At 44.1% G+C, this 20,630-nt stretch overlaps 1 protein-coding gene across 1 annotated transcript; it reads left to right on the top strand.

Moving 5' to 3' along the window:
* Positions 1–180: 180 nt before the first annotated feature.
* Positions 181–20,624, top strand: LOC111854242 (unconventional myosin-Ie-like). Its single transcript, XM_072705730.1, has 27 exons — positions 181–458; positions 2,721–2,837; positions 3,218–3,307; positions 3,554–3,648; positions 3,899–3,986; positions 4,225–4,314; positions 4,615–4,746; positions 5,199–5,333; positions 6,376–6,508; positions 8,360–8,556; positions 9,308–9,388; positions 9,633–9,719; positions 10,009–10,095; positions 10,347–10,514; positions 12,103–12,188; positions 13,172–13,253; positions 13,874–14,079; positions 14,380–14,524; positions 15,239–15,353; positions 15,480–15,649; positions 15,782–15,927; positions 16,194–16,340; positions 16,815–16,972; positions 17,393–17,467; positions 18,032–18,233; positions 19,515–19,687; positions 20,328–20,624. Exons 1-27 carry the CDS (start codon positions 456–458, stop codon positions 20,402–20,404), a joined length of 3,285 nt encoding a protein of 1,094 aa, XP_072561831.1. The 5' UTR covers positions 181–455; the 3' UTR covers positions 20,405–20,624.
* The last annotated feature ends 6 nt before the right edge of the window (positions 20,625–20,630 follow it).

Here is a 20,630-nt window from a genome sequence, read left to right as displayed (position 1 = left end):
TTCTATTTATTTTTGCAATGTACATTAAAATTCTATACTGCTTGCATTTATGGCCAGTAGCCTCCGTATATTACAGCTTTTCATTCCCCTTGAAACACAATGGATCCCATTTTGATATATAACCTTTCTCCCGCGGATTCCTAGTTTTGCCTCTAAAGCCAATAACTCAGCATGCTCCAAAAGTTATTGAACTTGCCTTTACTTGCTTGAAACCTGCGGTATCAAGAAAAAGCCGGCACCACCCGTTCTACCATCGAAAACATTAAAACCATTAGGCTAAATACGCGATTCCAGAACGTTATAAAAGAAAAGTCTAAAAACAAACAAACAAATATGTTATGACTCTGGGGTCCGATGGTTATGTTTGAAGAATCAGCTGTATTCCATGTCGAGGCGGAATTTAAATGAATCTCCTTTGACCCGTAACAAAACGAGACTTCACGTCTAAAACCGCAATGGTGAGTATTACTGGACTGAGAAATGCGTTATTTTAATTTAATTTTCAAGTAAATGTTTTTTTTTTTTTACGTTTTGCTATACTTTAGCGCAGGATGTGACTGTGACAACATTAATCCATATCTTCAGGGCACATTTTTTGACCATTGCCTCGTTTCGTATATAGCTTTAATGTCTGACGCAAGAAAAAGGTTGAATGTTTAAATGACTAAGTCACACAGCAAAACTCTATATACGGTTTGATGTAAGTTGTGATTCTCAGTTCCATATAGGCGTAAATTAAATGATCTTATAGATTATGTAAACTGTAAGGTATGTGTCAGCGACACTGCAGTATACTTCCGTTTGTACTGGTGCTTACAGCTAAGGTCTTAATAAATTAGACGTCACACCGTTAATAATAAACTTTGCCCATTCCGTGAATGCCTTAGAATCTCGGTATTTATTTATTTTTTGCCTTTTTTATGAAGACAATGAGTTTTTTTTTTTTTATCTATATATCACTTATACATGAATTTCAGAGCAGTTACCGTTTGCCTTTTATAGGTTTGTATTAGACTTATTTGTTTTGCATAAAGGTCCTTGCTGTAGCACTATTGGGTGATATGCTTGCCCCAGCTATGTAAATGGTAAAAAATATTGTGAATAGCTACCTAAATTTACTGGCATGCAACCACACATACGACTGTATCAGGTTACCGCTCATTCGTGTTTTTTTTTTTTTTTCATTGCCCACCACCACCCCCCCTCTTCGGAGGACAACTTTATTTTACATTAGGCCACTTGAAATTAATAAATTGTTTTACATGACTCAAACTTCTAAAATATTGGTGAGTAGGGGATTTTATATTTTATATTTTTAGCGAAAAGACGAACGGCAACAGAGATATACTAAAACTAGAAAAGTTCTCAAACAGCTCGCGAAGGGTAATATTACTCGGTATATTGATGCCCTGCCAAGATTTTAATACCGTGGGCCCACACACAATCTGACAAACGATAAAAACCATTGTCCGAGAAGCGTCAAATTGAAAAATCCGAGGCTGACATTCAAGATTTTTCACCCACCGTTTTTGAGGTGAAAAAAACGGATTTTTTGAAAAATATAAAATATAAAAAAAATCGAGGCGGCACCAAAAAATTGAGGCGGGCGGCCATTTAAAACAATTTATTAATTTTAAGTGGCCTTACATTCAAGAGCAAAGAGTGTGGCCGCTCCGAACTCACCCGTCCCGTGGAAAAAGGGGGGGGGGGGGAACGGGGGGGATACAGAAACAACAAGCGTAACAATAACAGACATCAATCACCATGGGGAGAGGGGGAGAAGAAAAAAAAAGGTATACAGAAATAATAACACTAATAATGTAGGTGGGATGGGAAAAATTAAGTATAGGGGAATACAGAATACAAACAACCATAAGAAACATAACTCACAGTGTTCATTCGTGTTGAACACTGAACCCGCTTAGGCGCAGTTTCGAGGCAGGGGGCCAATGAGCCGCAACATGCCTGAACAGGGTGATGTGCCGAGCACAAGCCCAAAAGCCATAGGGGAGGATAACAGGAATTCCAGTATCCTCCCAGTCAGTGGGCATGAAACAAAGAAGAAAAACCATGAGTCCCAGTTGTTGGCGAAAGGAAAGCAGCAGCACCGACCATCACCTGACCCGGCTGCAGTGTCAGCTTCTTTGCCGCACGGCCTGAAGTCACCCTGACGCTCATACCGGTGTTGGCCACTAGAGGGCCACCTGAAAAACATTTCCAAATGAACTTATAGCGGGACGACAGCGCTGAATGTCATGGCGTTTGTGCATTTCAATCAGTCATCCGTTTATTACACACTCTGCGGAGTAAAGCCACACGCTGTGGGCCGTTTTCCCAACCGTCCTTATTTAGAGGTCTACTAAAATACTTTTTGTAATTTGAGTGCAACATTTTTTTAATTTTCTTTTTTGGAGGCTGAAATGTTTTCTTGGGTTACTATATATAGAAATAGCATTTTTTATTAAACCGGCAGCACACAATATACATTATTTTGAAACAGATGTTTTTCAGAAATTGGGCTGGGGCAAGTTTTTGAGCCAGCAGTCACTGACATGTAGAATTCCTGCATGTACTCTTAGTCATGGTACCAAGCTCACTAGAATTGATATTAATGTGATTCCTGCTTTCTTGTCACTCCCCTCCCAACCCCCCACCCTTTCTTCCCTCCTTTCTCATCTGCCCATCCTTCTCTCTGTGTCGTCTTCTCTTCACCTCCTCAGTGGCAGACACAGAACATGAAGATGAGCGGCGTGGATGACATGGTGCTGCTCACTAAGATCCATGAGGATGTTGTCAGGGACAACCTGAGGAAGAGATACATGGACGACTACATCTTTGTATCCTTGAAAGTGGCACAGTAGCGGGTTAAAGGTTGTGGCCATTGGGGCGTATCTGCTGTCTTGACACTGACGGCTCGAAAGCAGGAAATAAAAGATACTGTGGCATTATGACATCTTCTGAACAGTCCTGTGGCTCAGTAGGTAACGCTGTTGCCTCAGAAATTCTTAGTTGCAGGTTTCAGTCATGGCTGTGCTCTGTGTCTGGATTTTCCCCAGGTTGTCTAGGATCGAACCCAAGCCACAATCCTGCTGACAGTAACCGTTAGTACAGTTGATGGATAATGTGCTATAAAAGGTGTTTTGATAATATGCTTAATTGAACAGGATTACTGGGATGTGTAAACGACATGACCTTTAACCCTAAACTGCACCTGTAGACCTACATAGGCTCCGTGCTGATATCAGTCAATCCTTTCAAACAGCTGCCGTATTTCACTGATCATGAGGTGGAGCTGTACCAAGGGGCGGTGAGTAGATGCTGCTCTTTTCAGACCACCTGAGTGACTCGAGGAACAGTACTATAGACAGGCAGACAAAATAGCTGTATGTGCGTGTGTGTGTGTGTGTGTGTGTGTGTGTGTGTGTGTATGCGATGACAAAAAATGTACCTGGACTGTCAGGGATGTGATACTTCCTGAGTACTTTTCAGGGTTGGGACCTCCAAGGTTTGTGACGATTGCAACAATGTTGATGTCTTTCTCCCAAACTCCCAGGCTCAGTATGAGAACCCTCCCCATATCTACGCCCTTGCAGACAACATGTATCGCAACATGGTGATCGACGTGGAGAACCAGTGTGTCATCATCAGGTCTGAGTGGTCTAACGCTGCCGTATTCCCCTGTGCTTTGGTTTGCTACATCACTATCTGGCAAATATACTCACCTCGAATGTATAGACATAAAATCTTTGATCTGTAAATCAAGCTATGTTCCCCCATTTGTTTTGGGGCAGATCTCAGGTGTCCGGGTGCTTTAATCTGTCACTTGACAGATAGACGACTTTCTAACTGAAGTGTTATTGATGTGAAGGCATATCTGTGCTTTACTTTGTCATTAAAGTGGTGAGAGTGGAGCAGGAAAGACTGTGTCCGCCAAGTACATCATGAGCTACATCTCCAAGGTATCCGGCGGAGGACCAAAAGTGCAGGTGAGTCAATTTTGTCTCCTCCCCCACCTTCATTCTTAGATGTTCTCTCTGCACCAGTGTTTCCCAACCCAGTCATTGGTGGCCCTCAGACAGTCCACGTTTTTGCTCCCTCCTTGATACCAGCCAGTTAGTCCAAAAACACAGACTGTCTGGATTTCCCCGAGGACCGGGCTGGAAATCACTGCTCTGCACCAATACCAAGATTCTAGTGTTACCACTCCTCCTCTGTCCCATACAGCAAGTAAAAGATACGATCCTGCAGTCAAACCCCTTGTTGGAGGCCTTTGGAAATGCTAAGACAGTCCGCAACAACAACTCCAGTCGCTTTGTGAGTTTAAGAGCGTGGGGTCGACTTTTATCAGATGTGACCTTTCTGATGGTCAGACTTTGTGATTGTGTGATGTTTTCTTCAGTAAGTCAAGCTTGTATATTCTATGAGCAGACTTTTTCCACCGTTCATTGTTAATTGCTGTGATATTATGGCTTTTGCAAGATAATGCAAAGCTTACCAAGAGTTAATTTTAAGATTTGGGTACCCCAGAGGAGAAGTAATGAATGGATGTAAAGGCTGGATGCGTCATATGGACTGTACTGTAAGATCCGACGCTATTTCATCTGTGTCATACAGGGGAAGTATTTTGAGATCCAGTTCAGTCGAGCAGGAGAACCCGATGGTGGAAAGATTTCTAACTTTCTGCTGGAAAAGTCCAGAGTTGTATCGCAGAACCAAGGAGAGAGGAACTTCCACATATATTACCAGGTACTACATTTAGGCATTCTGGCAACTTTAGCAGAAAACATAAGGAAAGCATTTGGCGATAGTAAATATGCAGATGTTTGATCGAGAAACTTAAATACCTCAAATTTCTGGTGGCGGTTTCTCATATTTTTGACCACTTGAAATTCTTTATTAGGAACCAGCTATTAAGTTTCATTTTTCTTTATATTAAACGTGTAACATTGGCAGCTATATCAGGCCTATTTACTGTAAGATTTCGTACATTTGGGCAGCACTGTTGACTCACGTCTCCGAGGTCGGGGGTTTAAACCCCACCTCCGTCGTGTGTGTGGAGTTTACAGGTTCCTCTCGGGCTACATGGATTTTCTCCAGGTACTTCGGTTTTCTCCAGCAGGCCAAAGACTAACTGCAGCATTGAGTCACCCAGTGCATATTTGGACTCATTGGAACAGTTTTAATCTCCCATCATGCAGCTGTTGGAGGGAGCCAGCAAGGAGCAGAGAGAGTACCTGGGAGTCACCAGCCCTGATTACTACTTTTACCTGAGCCAGTTTGGAACCTACACAGTGGATGATGTCAATGACAAGAAGGAGTTCTTAAACACGATGGTAAGATAGCTCAGTCTGTACCCCGCTGAATGGGAGTATGTCTGTGGAAGCTGGGCCTTCCTGCTCTGATTCTGTTGTCCTGGAAACGGGTGCATATACATGGACACTGGCCCCAGCTTAAAGCCAATTGCCCCCCGGAGGCACTAGCCAATTCAAAGCGTATCAATAGCTAATGGTAAATTTGGCCCCTTGTGCAAGAAATGATCCTATATTTCCCATTTGTACGAGTACAGGTACACTGGAATGCTGCTTTTCCCATATCCCGTCATGCTCTCCTTTGAGACACACACACACAGAAGAAAGCAAAGTTTGGGGCCAGCATTTTGGGGAGGGGGGGTTTCGGAGCCAAACCAAAATGTGACTATTCTGTGAAGGCTGAGGCTCAAACCAGCAACCTTCTGATCACAGATGCACACAGATCACAGAGGTTTAACCCACTGAGCAACACACCACCCCTGTGAATTATGGTCCCTCTTATGCTCCCCCACCTGAAAAAAATCATTAACGCATTACCTTAACTGCACCTTCATAATGCATTCATCATGCATTCATAGATCATTCAGTGCACCTTCATAATGCATTCATCATGCATTCATAGATCATTCAGTGCACCTTCATAATGCATTCATAAGCAGCATGTAAGTATACCTTAACATCCTAATGTACCTTAACAGGTTTCATATACATTAGTAACAAACATTATACAATTATAATGTTTGTTATTATCATATAATGTTTATTAATGCACATTAAAGCTGTTATGTTAGGATGTTAAGGTATATTTACATGCTGCTTATGAATGTTCTATTAATGCATTATGAAGGCATTATGAAGGTGCAGTTAATGTAAAAGGTTACCAAATATTCTAGAACCTCACATGCATGGAAGCATGCGGTAGTTTCCTGGAGGTTGTAGGGCACCATTAATTTTTTTGCTTTGCGTCTTTCCGAACGCGGATGACATCCGTGTTTTGTAGCCCTATGGCGCATCGTTCTCCAAGCGTGCTGCTGTTTTATAGCGTTAGCGTTCCCGCATCATTCAGGACGCCATGTCTGTGGTGGGGCTCTCCGAAGACGAGCAGAGCGCAGTCCTGCAGATCGTGGCAGGCATCCTGCACCTGGGCAACATCACTTTCCGGGAGGAAGGCAACTGTGCCGTAGTGGACAGCGAGGACTGTGAGTCAGAGTTCAGCCACCCCTCCTCACTCAGCGCTCCACATACTCTGCCCTGTGCTACACCCAGCGCTCCACCTACCCTGCCCTGTGCTACACACAGCGCTACACCTACCCTGCCACATGCTACACCCAGCGCTCCACCTACCCTGCCACGTGCTACACTCAGCACTCCACCTACTCTGCCCTATGCTACACCCAGCGCTCCACCTACTCTGCCACGTGCTACACTCAGCGCTCCACCTACTCTGCCACGAGCTACACTCAGCGCTCCACCTACTCTGCCATGTGCTACACCCAGCGCTCCACCTACTCTGCCATGTGCTACACCCAGCGCTCCACCTACCCTGCCACGTGCTACACTCAGCGCTCCACCTACCCTACCCTGTGCTACACCCAGCGCTACACCTACCCTGCCACGTGCTACACCCAGCGCTCCACCTACCCTGCCACGTGCTACACTCAGCACTCCACCTACTCTGCCCTATGCTACACCCAGCGCTCCACCTACTCTGCCACGAGCTACACTCAGCGCTCCACCTACTCTGCCATGTGCTACACCCAGCACTCCACCTACTCTGCCACGTGCTACACCCAGCGCTCCACCTACTCTGCCACGTGCTACACTCAGCGCTCCACCTACTCTGCCACGAGCTACACCCAGCGATCCACCTACTCTGCCATGTGCTACACCCAGCGCTCCACCTACTCTGCCACGTGCTACACCCAGCGCTCCACCTACTCTGCCCTGTGCTACACCCAGCGCTCCACCTACTCTGCCACGTTCTACACCCAGCGCTCCACCTACTCTGCCCTGTGCTACACCCAGCGCTCCACCTACTCTGCCACGTGCTACACCCAGCGCTCCACCTACTCTGCCCTGTGCTACACCCAGCGCTCCACCTACTCTGCCACGTGCTACACCCAGCGCTCCACCTACTCTGCCACGTTCAGGAAAATATACTTATGATGCAAATCTGTCTCCATTCATCTATCTTCCAACTACCTAAGGGTTCATGATATATGTTATAACAGGACAGGATAATTGATTTTTGATACATGAAATCAGAAATATTAATGCAGGGTTGGTCATTAGTTGCATTTTTGTCTGGTTTTTGTGAAACCTGGAGCCACTAATATTGCCAAGCATGCATTAATCAATATGTAGAGAATGCTAACTGTAATGAGGTAGACAAAAATATGAATACATCTTAGTATCTTATTATGTAATTTAAATCAGCTCTGTGTCAAAATAGATAATTAGTTAAACATTTAACATTACAAGTAACAGATTCTGGCTTTTCCAAAAACTACCACAGAGCAGCGGCTTCGTTTTAGCGTTATATGGGATAGCCGCATATCACTAAATAAAATGCTGTGTATGAACCAGCTGATTGAACATTGAGAATTTTATCATCAAGGACCCCCCCACACCCCATTGTGGTTTAATGCAAATTAGCATAATGCTAATTTGTTTAACTGGGTATTTGTAGAAGATGGATGGATGGATGTGTAAATTAGGAGTTTTGCCATCCTGTTCATTTGACTTCTTCTGCCGCCCATTGGAGGTTGGGCTAACCCTCTGAGTCTAGTTCCTCCCAAGGTTTCTTCCTTCTAGGGAATTTTTCCTTGCCACTGTCACTTCTGGGTTTTCACACTGGGGGCTTTGGGCAGGGACAATGTAAAGAGCTTTGAGACAATGCAATGTTATGAAAATGCACTATACAAATAAAATTGAATTGAATTGAATTGAATTGAATTGAATTGAAATGGATGGATGGATGGACGGACGGATATTTTGATCCATTGGGGCTGGGGGGGTGCAGGCGTCCCTGATTACTGTCCCGCCCCCAGTCTTGGCGTTCCCGGCCTACCTGTTGGGCATCTCCCAGAGCGGCCTGAAGGAGAAGCTGACCAGCCGCACCATGGACAGCAAGTGGGGCGGCAAGCTTGAGAGCATCCTGGTCACCCTCAACGCAGAGCAGGCCGCCTTCACGCGGGACGCCCTCTCCAAGGCTCTGCACGCCCGCCTCTTCGACTACCTCGTGGACGTGAGTCACATGACCTCCTCAGCCTGGAATGTTCATTTCTTATCTCTGACGAGATCAGATGTCAGTTACCCTGCAGCCATAATATTCGTCTGCATTTTCATATTCGGTAATTATATTATGTATTAGATAATTATATATTGCATCTATTTTTCGATTGTTTATCCAGTACAGGATCACAAAGAACCTGGGGCCTTCCTTTAAAGCACGAGACATATGATTTTTGTCCAGATTAACTTACATATCTTGCAATTTTGTATGTTTTTTGTCTAGGCAGTTGCATTTTTAAGGAATAAGACTTAATTAGCTTGCTAAATGTTGCAACAGTATGGTTTAAACAAAGGACTGCCAACTTTGGTCAGCTGGCACGACTGAGATTTTCAATTCGAGACAGGTCTGCACACACACGCACACGCATTTACATGTATGTAACAGTTTTATTACCTCATAAATAAACTGTAGGGTTTGCAAACTACCCCAATGCATTTGACGCAGCTAATTTTAATTTTAAAATGGAATAACATAGATTTGCTGTAAGATTTCTTGCATGTGTGAGAGTCTGAAAGCGTGAGAGTTGGCAGCCATGAAAACCTGTAATATTCTGGTTTCAAGTCCAGTTCCTAAACACTTGGATATTGCATGACTCAGAAAAGAAAAATCCTCATGTGTTTCCTTTACATTTCCTTTACATTTTGTGGTGCTCGTAGTTTGTTTGTGTCTCTCAGCACTTGCTGTTGCTGCCCTTCCTGCTTAGGCCATTAACAGAGCTGTGCAGAAGGATTACGAGGAGCTCAATATTGGCGTGCTGGACATCTACGGCTTTGAAATCTTCCAGGTGGGCGAGAACGAGCCAGGGAACGCACTGACAAGTATTTCCTTGTGGGCGTTTAAAAAGGAGATGTTTTGTTCTGTTTTATTTTGTCTTCTGTAGCGAGCATTTGTTTGGTGCCGACCCACAACAAAATTCAAATCTTAGTCTGAAAATGGCTTTATGATAACAAGTTCTTTGCAGGCTTCTGGGTAAAATTGTTTGTGAAGCAATTCTTAGTGAACATGCTCGCATTTTACGCCCTGCTTAGAAAAACGGCTTCGAGCAGTTCTGCATCAACTTTGTCAATGAGAAGCTTCAGCAGATCTTCATCGAGCTGACGCTCAAAGCTGAACAGGTAGACCGGCGTTTACCACTTCCAGGTTCCTGTCCAATGCCACTATATCTCTCCTCATACTTTAAAATATGCTGGAGCCCCAGCATTCAGTTCAGTTCAGTTCAGTTCAATTTTATTTATATAGCACATTTAACAACAACCGTGGTTGACCAAAGTGCTTAACAATATCTGACACTCACACATAAACTAGCCAAAAACAATTATTATAAGTCACGATATCTCAACTCAGCATTGTGATGGAGCTCTGCAGTGACTCTCTGCTCCTGATTTGTGGGTAATGCCATTTTAGGAGGAGTATGTCCAAGAGGGCATCAAGTGGACCCCCATTGAGTACTTCAACAACAAAGTGGTTTGTGACCTCATTGAGTCCAAAGTGGTGAGTCTGGGCCCCTCAAATATACATTATGGTGTAGATGGTACGTAACCTTTCATGAATATACCCTCATCATCAATAGATGTTTCATCAATCCGTTTTATTCTCCAGTTCTATTTTTGCGACACAAATTCCTTGCTAAAATAGCATCTCTTTTTTAAGTTTATACATCTTTAGATGTGGATGTACATGTGACGCGTGAACTACTGGCAGATTTGGATGAACCGTGTGGGTCTCCTTTGCCCCCTGCTAAGAATCCCCCGGGAATCATGAGCATTCTGGATGACGTTTGTGCCACCACGCACGCCAAGGGCGAGGGATCTGACCAGATGCTGCTGCAGAAGCTGCAGATACAGATCGGCGCCCACGACCACTTCAACAGCTGGAACAAAGGCTTCATGCTGCACCACTATGCTGGCAAGGCAGGGGGCGCTATAGATTACTCTTCCTGGTAGATTCAGTATGTCTTCCAGGCAGAATCTGCCAACATACCCCCTGGGATCCCTTAGGGTTTTTTTTACATTAAAGTTAATTAACTTCGCTTGATTTAATTTATTATTTGTATGACTAAAATCACATTATTGGTAAAGTGGTGGGGATACCCCCAATACATTTTAGTTATGTATGAACATGAATTATGGCTATTTGTTTTTGGATAATTTCAGAAAAATGTTAAATGCTAATTTGTTTAACTGGGTAAGTATTTATAGAGGATGGATGGATGGATGGATGGATAGATATTTTGTTCCATTGAGCTCCTAATTAATAGGCCTTAACTGTGCTGTTGCATTAAATTAATCAAGCAATTCAAATAATGTTAAACAGAAATTGGTTCGATTTTCAGTGGTTAGGTGAGGATTAATTTAAATTCAATTTGTCTGATCTGCTTCATGAATTCGCATAGCTTTCAGTTTTCCTAACTGCGCAATAGCGATGTAATAATTGAAATAATAAGCAAGCATTCATGGATACACACACAGACACAGACACACACAGACCACACACACACACAGACCACACACACAGACCACAGACACACAGACACACACGCGATTAAGCCATAGAAACTCCTCTGACAGCAGTGTGTTGACAGACCGGTGTGTAACAGTGAACAGGGAGACGTGTCGCTGCCCTTGATCCCTGTGCTCTGCATTGCTTTGCTTTCAAGCTTTAGTTGTTTCTGCCATGTGGCTCCCAGCTGTCCCGGGAGGGGGGCGACGGGGAGGGGGGGGTTCAGTGGAAGAGTTTCAACATTTAATGAACCGTGTGCCGACCTCCCTTCCTGCAGAAATAGCCTTTTATAGGCACTTTCATGAGCCTAAATGCAGGCAGACCATAGAAATATTTATTGTAGCAGTAATGACATGAAATGCAGTGAGATGAAATGAAACCCAAGTTCTCATTGTAGCAGTAGGCCTCCACTCCAGGCTGTCTGGTCCTGCTCATAAATAATTCTTGTGGGAGAGAACAAGATCAAATCAATACACTTAGTTGCTTTGTTGCTTTTCTAGCTGCAGTATTTCTTATAAGCCAGATATTTTCCTGGAGCATTTCAGGTTATGTACCCTGGTGCAGCTTGAATTGACCTTGTTTGTGTTTCTGGTCCATGTTTTTAAACATAGACTTACACGAATAGTTTGTTCACATAACTGGTGGTCCTGCCTAGCTAAATGAACAGGAGACAATGGGTCATGTGGGCGGAAGAATGTACTTTTCGAGCAAGCAGATGAAGTGGTGAGTCAGGGGCAGTGTGTGGTGCAGTGGGCTAAGCCTCTGTGCTTGTGATTGGAAAGTCACTGGTTCAAGCCTGGCCTTAGCCCGCCTGTGAGCCTTTGAGCAAAGCCCCTAACCCCCAGCTCTCTGATCGCTGCTATGGTTGGCCAACCTTCACAGCCAGCTTGCCCTCACCTATGGAGGGGGGGCATAAAGAGATTCCAATTAAATATAATGGATCACATTCACTGAGTACTAATAACTGGTGGTTGTCATTTAAAATCCTGCTGTCCGCAGGTGCTTTACGACACCAGCGGCTTCTGCGAGAGGAACAGGGACGTGCTGTTCAGCGACATCATCGAGCTGATGCAGAGCAGTGAATTGTGGGTGATTCGCCTTTATTGTTGGAGTTGCATGTTCACTAACCAGATGTTTTTTATTATTTAATCACATAATAATGGCTGATCACTTCACAGGTTTTACAGAGAATTGCCCAAAACATGAAGCATTTATGACCAAACTATGACCAACTATGACAGAACTACATCAAATTATTCTTTTTTGTTACTTTTACACATCTTTTGTTACATTCAAGGGCCTGTTTATGCCTTGGTCTCCAGGCTCAAATGATTTAAACATACAGACTCACAGGGTGTCTTCCGGCATTTGCTTAATTCTGCGAAAAATGTTGTAGATTTATTGGTTTCATAACAAAAGTCTATTGACAAGCAATGTTTAACATATCTGTACATATCGTTCACACAGACATTTACTTTTTATCATTAAAGAAGTTCATAAAATGTTGGCTACTGGGATCACTTGGTAGCAGAGGTTCAGCCTTATTTGTTACACAAGCTACTGTTTTAAGAAGGTAGCAAGGAGCTATTTCTATTGTATCATGAATTTTTGACTGATTCATTCAGTTCTGTTCTTGCCATTTTGCTGTTAATTGCAAGTGTAGTCACTGGCTCCCAGAGGGATATTAAACACAAATATTTGGCGTTCTTCATTTTTGCAAATGTGTTACTAATTAAACAGCACCAAAGAACTTTTTAACTCAAAACAGCTTCTAGGACTGTTATGTGGGATTCAATTTATTACTACTTGAAATGAATGTTTTACTTAAAACTACTGGTTATTTCTAATGTGATATTTTTTGTACACAAATTACGTAATGATTTTGTTATAAGGACCAATAAATTTGCAATATTTTTACTGGATTAAGCAAGCGTGCCAATACTTTCTATGACCACTGTAACTTTATGTTTCTGCACAAGGTTTTTGTCTTGATCCAACACTGTAGCATGTCTAAACAAATGCATAACAACACCACCTCATTCTCTCACTGTCCTTCTGCTCTGCCCAGTTCTTTCATCGGAGACCTATTTCCCGAGAACCTGGTTGTTGAAAAGAAGGGCCGGCCCTCCACCGCCAGCAACAAGATCAAAGTAAGGGCAGGTGGGGGGGCAGAGAGAGGGCCGGAGAGCGAGGAGGTGTGGGTGCTGTATCAGCAGCGGGTCCCGGCCTGTAAAATGATACTCACCTGTATCGAGAGCTGCTTCTTCACCTTAAACAGGTCACGTCCTTAAACAGAGCTCTCAGAGCACCGGCCCGCCAGATGGTTTTAACAGCCTGTAAAATGTTTAATTCATTACTAAATCTGGCCTGCAGGTCAACCTTTAGTTTTCCACAGAGAATTAACCCCACCCACTGATCAAGTTTCCTCACTCAAACAACCCCATGATTAGCAGATTATTGACTATTGTCTTCCTAAGCCTCCAGGTAGTAATGGGTAAACAAAGCTTAATTTGCTATTTTTTGACCCCACTAGATGGCATGGTTTGAGCCCTTCTTTGAACAGAGAGCACCATCTAGTGGAGTCAGAAAATACAGCAAGTGGTTCATGAAGCTTCATTTAGCCATCACTGCATGTGTTAGTGATATCCATACTATGTCTTTGATAATCCAAGAATTACGGTTTGATTTCTTCTGGTCTTCTGTTCTGCCAGTAGCACTTCTGTGGGGGTGTTTGCAGAACTGCATTTGACCCTCCCATGCATCCGTGCAGAAACAAGCCAACCACCTGGTGCAGAAGCTGATGAGATGCTGCCCCCACTATGTGCGCTGCATCAAGCCCAACGAGACCAAGCGGCCGCGCGACTGGGAGGAAGCCCGGGTCCACCACCAGGTGGAGTACCTGGGCCTCTGCGAGAACATCCGCGTGCGCCGGGCCGGATACGCCTACCGCCGGACATTTGGGAAGTTCCTGCAAAGGTGGGCATCCTACAGGGCGTATGGAGGGCGGAGCGGGCTCTACCTGAATTCCTGATCCCTTGTTCTGGGTACGACTGGATATTTTATAAGGAACATGGTCCCTGTTCATCATCAGTAACAGTCTCATATTGAAACTGCCAGCATTTCTGTGAAGCTGGTCTAAAGTGCTGATGTAGTTTTGGAAAAAGCTGAGGGTATGTAGCTGAGGTTCATGGAGGTGCAGAACATGACGATCAGAGGTGAGGACGGCGAGACACATATGGGTAATAAGCAGTGTCCCCCGCCCCCCCCCCCCCCCAGGTACGCTATTCTGACGAAGGAAACCTGGCCAAAATGGCACGGGGAACAAAGGAAGGGCGTTCTGCATGTACTGCGCTCCGTCAACATGGAGCAGGACCAGTACCAGCTGGGCCAGAGCAAAGTGTTCATCAAGGCGCCTGAATCAGTGAGCTCACTACATTACTCTCCTTTTACTCATTGCCTCCCTCTAATAATCATACCTGTTGGGCAGTAAAAAAGTGTAAAGCCTCTCTGAATAGCCCACAGTATATGTATGTGTGTGTGTGTGTGTGTGTGTGTGTACGCACCCTACAATGGACTGGCATCCCACTCTGAATGTTTCCCAGCCTTCTGCCCTGTGCTACAATGGGCCTCTATGATGCTGGCAATATAAGTGATGGATGGATGGATGGAAGGATGGATGAATGGATGGATTCTTTCACATGATTTTGAACACCTCAGCTTCCTTGCAGCAAGAAACTACAATATGAGGCACCTAAGGGTCAATGTCCTTCTGATAGAGATGATTTCCAAAGTTTGAAGGAGGTTTAAAGATTCATACAACCTGCCTAGTGATCCCATAACCAATTTCTTCATTCAGCAGATGTTGATATCCAAAGCAACATACAGTAGATAGAAGGCTATGGTCCTCCAACTGTGAAATCACTCTGCCAACTCTGTGAATTGAGCCAGCAACCCTTCCAATCACAGACACCGCAGCCTCATCCACTGACCCCCACAACATCCCCACACCGGTGCAGCAATGCATGCAAGGCCATTTCAAGAGTTCATTCAATGCCCTTATGGCCACTAGCCTTGTATTATGATATATAAATCCAGCACATCATGGATTTTTAACCTAATGAATCCATCTGACCAGTTGTTCTTGCTGGAGGAGATGAGGGAAAGGAGATACGATGGCTATGCTCGGGTCATCCAGAAAGCTTGGCGCAAGCACAACGCTGTCCGCAAATGTGTCCGTCTGAGGAACGAAGGTGAGAGATTTAGCTTGTGCTCAGGGGTCTGTATGGTGCTCAGGGGTCCATATGGTGCTCAGAGCTTCATACTGAGTTGACTTGCATTCTCATGTTAAGCTATATCTTGCCCTTGGTTCCCCGCAGCCTCGGATATCCTGCTGAACAAGAAGGAGAGGCGACGGAACAGCATCAACCGCAACTTTGCCGGCGACTACATTGGCACCGACAGCCGGCCTGAGATCCGGCAATTCGTGGGACGCAGTGAGAGGATCGATTTCGCAGACGTGGTGGTCAAGTACGACCGAAGGTTCAGGGTGAGGGATCTGAAACAGGTTGATTAAGGGAAAAAAAGAGTTGATCTAGGGATGGAAATTGCAATTGTATCTGGAACGGAATAAAATGGCTGAGACGTTTACCTGCTAACCTTTCTTTCCTTCATTGTACAGTCAGTGAAGCGCGACCTCATCTTGACCCAAAGATTCCTTTACGTGATTGGACGAGAGAAGCTGAAGCAGGGTCCAGAGAAGGGCCAGATCCGGGAGGTTCTGAAGCGGAAGATACAAGTGGAGAAGGTCCAGTCCATTGCCCTCAGGTACCACGGTCTGATTACGACAAACATGTTTTTATTGACCATGAATTGATTGAACCACATAAAGATCCTTTAATTTGTTTTCCTGCTCTGGAAGTTCTTAGTAATTCTTTCTAAGTAAAGGAGCTGGTTAGATACTCCAGACTCATCTGACGTGACTGTCAGTTATTGTTTCTATGTGTCAGAAGTTGTGTGTAATCACACACTGTTTCTGGGATATCATCAGTTCCTCTTTGGTTTTCCTTCATTTCACTCGTCTTCCATATCAGCACTCTCCAGGATGATTTCTTCATCCTGCACGAGGACGAATACGACAGCATGCTGCAGTGCGTCTTCAAGACGGAGTTCCTGGGCCTCTTGTGTAAGCGATACGAGGAGAAGACCCACAGGAAGCTGCCACTGATGTTCCACAACCAGTGAGCGAGGCCTTCAAGTCGTCCAGTGCATTCCTGACTCCCGTTCATGTGGCCTCTACCTGTCTGGTGTTACACGCATTTCATACTGCATAGCATTAGTCTCAGCTGTCCACTCTGGGTCCCTGATACTATAAGATGTTCTTGGATTGTTGCCATCATGAGTTGTGGGCATCTCTGTTTCTCAGCTACTATCTTCTTCCATGTTAGTTTAGCTTTAGCCAGGAACCACATTTCAGATTTTGTTGACTTTTGTTTTGTAAACTTGGGCATTGGTTGTACAAACTCATGCATTCAACTCAGGAAAAAATTAAGCAGCTCAGCGTAGTCTTCTGCCAGCAGAAGAAGGATTAAACCAGGTTTTAAAATACAGATTTGTTTAAGAATATTGAGTGGTCTCTTAACTTTTTCCAGGGCTGTATAGCCTTCATGAAAGGACACTTTTATTAATATTATGTCTCTCCCTTTATCCCAAAGGCTTGAATTTAAAGTGAAAAAATCTGGCTGGGGTCCGTTTGGGGGGGTTGGTATAAGGCAGATCCAGTTCAAAGTGGGCCATGGAGACCAAGCTGTCCTGAAAACAAGCAGCAAGCTCCTCACTGTCACCATTGGACCAGGACTTCCCAAGAACTCCAGTGAGTAGAGAGCATTGCGTGACGTAGATGTGCCATCAGCTCATGGACCCTAACAGCAACATTATATTTTCATCACAATTTAGTAAAATGCAGAATAGATGTACGAGGAAAGGTCTTTACCCAGAACTCGGCGATAGCCAGACCAAGTGGCTCATCTTTCATTAAAATGAAAAAACGGTAAAGATTAATATTTAAGTCTCATGAAATATAACAAACTGCTATTTCCATAGGTGGCAGACAGAAACGAGCCTCTCCAAAGAGAACCAGCATTCTACTGTAGCTTTCGTGGGACAAGAAAATAATTATTAAAAATGGCCCTTGCTGACACGATGAAGCTCAGATTTGGCCCTCCAGGGGAAATATTTTTCCAGGCCCGACCTAAACTTTCTGAATCCTTTTGCAAAATATTGTCACTCACAGGACCCACCCGCCTGGACAACAGGAAGAGCCTCCATTTGGGAATGCAGCCGCCAGGCCTGGGCTGCCTGTCACAAGGTCAGCGTGTGATGTAACATGTTTACGCTCGTCCATATCGGCAGGCGAGAACATCGAAAGCGAACTGAAGCCCTTCAAATAGGGCTGGGCTAGAAAATCATCAGTATGAGGACCGCATGCCTTATATTTCTTGCAAAAGTATGAGGAATATGGACTATAATATAGGTCATGTCTTCCTGAGGTATGGCGAGTCATTCTTGTCTTCTGTAGTGGACATTCTGTTTTTGCTCATATCTCTCACACTGTACATGCCTCCCTATTAAGTCCTGTTGTTCCCTGAAGAGGACAGTTAGGGCTTTCGGATGACATCACATGTGTGGGGGTGTGCTTTTTACCATCCCAACAATTTATGCTAAAATTTAAAATTAAAATACATTTGTTTTCCCTGTATATCAGGAGAATATAGTATGTTTTATTTTTTTTTTAGTGAAACAACTTTTTAAAATAAATAGAATGGATAGTCATGATTAATTTCCCTTGCCTTATCATTATATAGATATGAAAAATGTTCAGCATGTAGGTTTTTATTCCACCATTCTCTTTCTGACTGCTCTTATTCTAAAGGAGCCCCCAGGAATGGCGGAAGGGGTCAGTCGGTACCTCAGCAAGGCCCCAAGTCCTCGGCCAGGAGATCCCTGCTGTGCCAGCAGAGCAGCATGGATCAGCCCAGTCTACCCAAGCACCGTGGGCCACATCCAGGCAAGGCCCAGAGCCAGGCACAAGCAGACATGGACTTCCTGAGCGTCCCTGAGCAAGGGTTTGCTGGGTAAGTCATTGGTATGGCTATCATGAAAATATCTGACCAGGGTCCAAACCATGCTTACAGAGACAAATGGATGAAGATGCAGTGTGGTTCCTAACAGAACCATGACTGTAGAGTCATTGGTCTTAATGAGTGATTTTCCAGGTAGAACTTAATTACTGAAGTCTTGGGGAATGAGGGCTAGGGACTTTCACAGGACATTCTGGGGACATTTGAAATACTCACAGAAGATTCACAGGTCTGACTTGCCAAACTGTGCATCAGTGTAAGCAAATCCTGTGTTGTATTGCTTTTATAAGTAATAGATTAAATTCAGAAATATGAAGGACATTTCTGACAGGTGTCTTGCTAGCAGACATTTCCAGTTTGATGACGCTGATGAAACTAATGACATGTGGTGTGGCTGGACATGCCACAAACAAACTGAAGACAACAATCATTGGTCATATTGGGCTAAAAATATGGTCTAACGTCTATTCTGAATTACTGAGTGACATTTTGAATTATTGAGAGAAAAAGAGAAAACAGAGAAGACAAAGCACTGCTGCAGCAAGGCGTGAATAGGTGTCTGCTTTTACATCACCAATCACGTAAAAGCCCAGACATGTCTGGTCCGCTTGGCAGGATTAATTTGGCACATCTGTACCAGTTATACGGGAATCTACACCCAACACACAGCTTTGACTGTTGAAAAGAAGTTGCATGATGCTACACAGGTTGTAACCCAACGCCTCTCTCTTTGCCACCCCATGCAAAATATCTTTGGATCCGCCCTCCTACCACAAGCTGGTCGACCCCTCAACGAGGCCCTTAACCCCCGATTGTTGTGTGTGTGTCTCACAGAGAGCGAGACACGATAGGTGAAAAGACAATTTCCCCACATGGATCAATAAAGTATATCTGTTCTACAGAAAAAATGCTAAGAAAAACAGAGGACTCCTCTCGTTTGTATAGTTCTTATGTTCTTAGGACCGGCAGTCCATTTGCAAAAAAGCCCTTCTATGCATTGTATTGCATTTCAAGGTCAGAAAAAAAATATGAAACAAAACCTTATGTCTGCAATACACTTTCTATACCAGATTAGTTTGACGACAGGAAGATAAAGATGAGTGCAGGGCTCCTTTTCACCTAGCGAGCCCTTACTGTCCCAGGCCACATGTCCAAAGATCACCCTGCTTTGTCTGTTTATAGCTCTCCTAATAAAAGGGTAAACTGACTCACCCTTGAGGCATGTGGATATATCAGACTGGCATCCAAAGCCCATTTCCTCCCTTTCCATAAAAGCCTGTGCCGACGATCCACGGTGCAGAAGCCTGTGACAGGAGTGACACAGGCTAAGTCGACACCAAAGGCCAAGCCGCCCGCCCTGCGCTGCCGGGCCCTGTGGGCCTTTGAGGCCCAGGACACGGACGAGCTCAGCTTCAGTGTGGCCGACGTCATTGACCTCCTTGCTGAAGGTAGGGGAACTACTAATCTCACGGCAGTTTTATTTACACAAAAATGTTCTGAGAGCCAAAGGACAAATGATTGGTTCAGAGAATCAGATTGTAGAGAGGTGGGTCCAAGCAATTAGAGGTGGCAGGACCAATCAATCAGATCTCTTGATCCCGCCTCCTCTAGTTGCTTGGGTCCACCTCTTCTACAATCTGATTGGTTATCATTCTGAACCAATGATTTTTCCTTCTGCCCTCAGAACATTTTTGTGTAAGTAAAAGTCCCACGAGCAACTGCCTCCCACCAATGTTTCATGCCAAACACTGGTGTTATCTGTGCCAGTTTGTCCATACAACTCACTGCCCATTTCAACAACCATGTTTTTTAACCATTTTTAAACTATTTTTGATAATATTTTTCTGTCTTATGTCCATGCCTCAGTATGGTTGTCTTTCATGTTCATATTTATATTATATTTATCACGGTTTTCTTGCACAATGACCAATGAGATCATTATTGCATTTCAGTGTATGACCCATAGATCAAATAGCTGAAGACAATAAAGATATTTTGAGTTACCCCCTGCTTCAGTGAACGTGGAATCCAGGCCTGTCTCTTTATGAACATGAGCATTAGCTTGTCATCTCTGCCTTTGTCTCTCAGATCCTTCTGGCTGGTGGTTTGGCCATCTAAGGGGCAAAGAAGGCTTGTTTCCTGGGAACTATGTGGCAAAGATATAGAGCCAGAGGTGCGGCGGATGCTTGTGATGTGTTTAAAGTGGCACTCTTAGTGGCTGCCTGTCGCTGTGAGGTGGTGAAACGGCCGTTGATCTCCCAGTTTTTTTTTTTTTTGTGAAAAATAATGCCGCTGAAGTATAATTGTGGTTTTTGTATTTTGAACTTTTCTAACTATTGTTAAACTTTAAAAATCAAAATAAACACAGAAACTGACAAAGTGTCATTGTTT

Source organism: Paramormyrops kingsleyae, chromosome 23, assembly GCF_048594095.1.
Source record: "Paramormyrops kingsleyae isolate MSU_618 chromosome 23, PKINGS_0.4, whole genome shotgun sequence".
Classification (NCBI taxonomy): domain Eukaryota; kingdom Metazoa; phylum Chordata; class Actinopteri; order Osteoglossiformes; family Mormyridae; genus Paramormyrops; species Paramormyrops kingsleyae.
Note: the sequence above shows the minus strand (reverse complement) of the source record. Positions and strands in the feature narration are given on the sequence as shown.

Excerpts from the sequence above, each read along its gene's own strand:
- LOC111854242 (XM_072705730.1), top strand. Across the intron at positions 13,254-13,873 it reads CCGCCAGCAACAAGATCAAA|AAACAAGCCAACCACCTGGT; the intron begins GTAAGGGCAGGT and ends GCATCCGTGCAG. Across the intron at positions 14,525-15,238 it reads TCATCAAGGCGCCTGAATCA|TTGTTCTTGCTGGAGGAGAT; the intron begins GTGAGCTCACTA and ends CCATCTGACCAG.